This window comes from Teleopsis dalmanni, chromosome 2 (assembly GCF_002237135.1).
Source record: "Teleopsis dalmanni isolate 2A chromosome 2, ASM223713v2, whole genome shotgun sequence".
Taxonomy (NCBI): Eukaryota; Metazoa; Arthropoda; class Insecta; order Diptera; family Diopsidae; genus Teleopsis; species Teleopsis dalmanni.
Window position 1 is genome coordinate 59,138,897 of NC_051847.1, and position 4,186 is coordinate 59,143,082.

At 29.4% G+C, this 4,186-nt stretch overlaps 1 protein-coding gene across 3 annotated transcripts; it reads right to left on the bottom strand.

Annotated features, from left to right (window-relative positions):
* Positions 1-352: 352 nt before the first annotated feature.
* Positions 353-3,251, bottom strand: LOC119685332. 3 transcript variants are annotated; one of them, XM_038099582.1, is made up of 5 exons: positions 3,022-3,251; positions 2,788-2,844; positions 1,350-1,613; positions 1,188-1,288; positions 354-1,112 (listed from the first exon to the last, which is right to left on the bottom strand). In XM_038099582.1, the coding sequence occupies exons 1-5, from the start codon at positions 3,127-3,129 to the stop codon at positions 536-538; spliced, it is 1,107 nt and encodes a 368-aa protein (XP_037955510.1). In that variant the 5' UTR covers positions 3,130-3,251; the 3' UTR covers positions 354-535. The 3 variants fall into 3 exon arrangements, with proteins under 3 accessions (XP_037955511.1, XP_037955510.1, XP_037955509.1); XM_038099581.1 differs by having other exon boundaries at positions 354-1,136; XM_038099583.1 differs by lacking the exon at positions 2,788-2,844 and having other exon boundaries at positions 353-1,136.
* Between the last annotated feature and the right edge of the window lie 935 nt (positions 3,252-4,186).

Consider the following 4,186-nt stretch of genomic DNA (forward strand, 5'->3'; position numbering starts at 1 on the left):
ATGTCAGTGACAGACCCGATAAATCGAAAGGCACCCGCATTTTTAATAAAATAAATTTTACAAAATAAATTTTAATAAACAATAAGTAATTAATTATTTCAGAAATTTTTAAGGTTTTATATAATGTAAAACAGAGTTTATTGTAAGGGCCTAAGTGAAGAGGCCTTTTAAGAATACAGACTCCCACTCGCCACACAGCAGTAGTTAAGTTTAAGAGATTTTCACAAACCCCCTTTTTCTCCTAAAAAACAAACTTCACATCATTACAAAATTTTTATTATACAATTAATATTAAAACAAAAATTATATAAAGTATTTCAAAAAGAATCTGAAATGTCTTAATTCCTTTTATTTATTACTTAAATATATTTTATTTATCTATGTATACACTCACAATTTTTAGATTCAACAAAAGGCATTATATAAAGTATTACAAAAAGAATCTGAAATAAGTTAATTCCTTTTATTTATTACCTAAAACTATTTTATTTATCTATGTATACACTCGTAATTTTTAAATTCAACAGAAGGCTTGCTAATCAATACCATTATTCTCATTTCCGCCTAGTATGCCTGGTTCTGAAACGCTACGATGAAAACTACTGACATTGTCTTCATCTATATTAACAGCTGCAATCCCATTATTTGAAGCAGATACGATATCATTGTTATTGGATGGATTTGACATATTGGAAACATTTTCATTTGGTTCATCAATTCCAATATTGGGCGAGGAGAACATTCTGCGAAGTGAGTGCAAACGTCTTATCTGCTCTTGTAATTCATTGTCATTATTTTCTGCCCAATTTTGTTCAGGACGTCTTCTTTGAGAATGGTTTTCCTCTATTGCAGCTTCAGGTTCCAAATCGTTATTATTTCTGACAACTGAAGCATTACGATTAGAAGAATTAACATTATTAAGTTGGGATAGCGGAAGTTCCCCGTATGTAGCTGCCATTCTGCTACGAAGAGCCTGTAGTCGTCTTACATGTTCTTGTATTATATGTGGATGGAAACGGTTTGCAGCAGAATTGGTAGTGATTGAATTAAAGCGATACAAACTTAATGGGCCACGGGTACCGCGAAGTTGATCAATATCTCTATATGCACCACTGATTAGTAGATCATTCATGTGACTATTAAAAATTAATATTTATAAGTACAAAAAATAATTAATTTTTAATTACCGCATAGAGGATGGCACACCACGAGACAAATTTGCGAGGCGACGAACATTCGTAGGAGGATCTGTTTGTGTTGTAGCATGCACTTTGGGATGAATTATTATCTTAAAATGAAACATTCAATATAAAACAGACTCAGATATATTACTTATATTAATAACACACAGGCTCTACTAGTTCTTGACGCATTCGTTCTAACACTGAGTGAATAGAAGCTATGTCCATCAAATCATCTGGACTTAAAAGAATGTTTGAAACTTTTCTAGTCGACACGTTTAATATATTCAAAACAATACAATCATTACTTTTATGACCAAAAAGTATATATAGACGATTATCATAGACATAACGTATAGCATAACGGTAGAGATCTTCATTCCAACCATCTGGTAAATCCTCCGATTCCATCTCACCCTCCACTAATAATTTCTAATTAAAAAAACAATTAATAATTTAATGTACAAATGTTTAGTATGAATGATACTCGAAAAGTTTTGCGCCTAACAAAGCTTAATTCTATCTAAACATTAATTCTAACTCCAAAGTAGATTTGGTACATAAAGAAGATGGCCTTCCAATTCAAAATAAAGTTCTTGAATAATAATTGTGTTAACAGCTAAATTCAGAACGTATACCTTGTAGTAAAAACAAAACATTCTTCATTTGGAAACGGCTACGTTATTTAAATCATCCAGTGATGTTGCTTACTACATTCCAATCGTAGTGCACTCATTTTGGTAGTAGTCAATCAACAACAGTTTGCATTTAAAACAAAAGTAACCATGCACTTCCAATCCAACAGTCTTCGCCATACTCGAAGCTTTTTCATCTTTCAAAAATTGTTATCATAATTATCTTTGTTGTTTAGAGTATAGAGAGTTGGAGTTCCCCTTTTAATTAATTGAATGAATTTAACTGGTGTAAATTTTAAAACAAAGCCAGAACATGCGGCAACTAATCTGCGAAATTCTGTTTCATATAATTTTGATATAATATTCAAATAATCTTTGTGGAAACAAAAACAGCTTCAATAAGCTCTGCAATATTTATTCGAAGAACATTCTATACTACTTAATGCATTTTGTCGATATTTTTATATGTGGCAGAAGATCGTCCAGAACTGTCTTCAACAACTAAGCAGTTAAAATGACATAACCACGTTTGAAGACAGTCCCCCACATTTTTGCTGTTACACATGATGACACAGACTTTTCATGAACTGTTTCTAATCAAGACTTAATTTACAATGGAGAATTTTTTTATAATTAAAAAAATTCGATAACAGCGCCATATGTCTTACTCTCCATTTTTACAAACCTTTAAAATCGAATTTGAAATCGTTAAAAATGAAATATCATAGTAAAGATAAAACTCACTACATTTTTATACTATAATCCGCATCCTTGAGCCACCCTAAATACGTCAATAACCATGAATATAAAACTTTTTTTGAAAATGTATTTTAAACTGTTATTCGTAAAATGGAACATATATTTTCACTATAAAGCATTTGCTTTATATTCGAACGCAAAACTTTTCGAACAACAGTTATAGTTTCGAACTTGTCGAAACTATATATAATTAAGAAATAATCAAAAATTACATCTTCTCCATTTCCGACACACCGAAAATGTATATCCCTCACAAGCAAACAATGAACCTAAAACAAAAAACAATTCATATATATAGATATGTAATTTAAACTTATATTAAAATTACTTTAATTTCTCAGATAGAAGTCTGGAGGCTTTAAAATTATAAATTGTGAACATATAGCGGTATTCTGACTTCTGACATTTTAATGTTATTGTTTCAATTATAATTAATAAAAACTTACCAATGCAACGATGACATCGAATTTTTTAACAAGTTTATCAGAAATAGATTGGTAGAAATCTCTCCAAACAGAAAGAAAGTTCTGCTTCGTATGACTGCAAGAAGCCATCAAATTAAATGAATATGTCAAATTGTTTGCTGGCACCAAAAAAATTTTTAAGCCGGATTGAAAATTCCGGCAAGTTCCTGAATTTAAAATTATAGAATTTCTAAACCATGAAATTTTATAAATCGTTCTTATATAAAATCGAAAACTTTACTTACTATATAAATTTTATTTGTAAAAAAAGAAATAACAATTTCAGTTTACTACGATTTTTAACAAATGTCGAGTTCTTTTGTAAATAAAAAAAAATTTTCTGTTACAACAACAATTATACTTATAAAGATTTGAATATGTTAGTAAAAGTAGTTAAAAATAACCTCAAAAAATATTTTTAGGGACATTCAGAAATGTTCGGTACTTAAGAAACGGTAGAGTCAATTTTTTTAAACGTTAACAACAATATTGATACAATTACATACTATTTTTGTAATGATATAAAATATTAATAAAAATTTATTCAAAAAACACCTTACAGCAACGGAAACTACACTATTGTGAACAAAAATGAATTTCTTTTTAAGAACTCACCAATTTTCAGTACTATATACACCTTTAAAAACATACCTAGGTGTGAAGCAGTTGATCTAGGAACAAAATCTCTTACATACTGTCCCTACTTCACCCTTCTAACTTACAAAAGTGTAGTGCATCATAACACGATATATATTCACACCAATATCATCAATAAGCAAAACAGGCAAACCTTTCAAACATTATTAGGCCTTTTCGGTGGCTCGCAAGTATGGCAAAAAATAATTAACATAAATTGAAAATTAAAATGAATAAAAAATTAAAAGGAATGGTAAAAATGTAAATTTCAAAATATAACACTGAAATTTTTCTTTTTTCCCACTTTATGAAATTTTTGAATTTTGTTTGAATTTTTATTTACATATAAATATATAATTTTGACATATGATTGCAATATTCGTTGGAATTCCCAATGAAGGTTCACAATGTTCGCTTATTGCGTTGGTAACATTTTTTTTTACTGGTCGATGTGTTGGGCCAGTATATCTATACTGGCCGAAGTAGAGAAAATAGTGTTGTTGTTTTGTGT

Bases quoted from the DNA above. Each gene is read 5' to 3' on its own strand.
- LOC119685332 (XM_038099581.1), bottom strand. From the start codon at position 3,129: ATGGCTTCTTGCAGTCATACGAAGCAGAACTTTCTTTCTGTTTGGAGA. The intron at 1,614-2,787 runs GTAATTTTTGAT...TTTTTTAATTAG, and splicing joins GTGTCGGAAATGGAGAAGAT to AAATTATTAGTGGAGGGTGA. The intron at 1,289-1,349 runs GTGTGTTATTAA...TTTCATTTTAAG, and splicing joins GTCAAGAACTAGTAGAGCCT to ATAATAATTCATCCCAAAGT.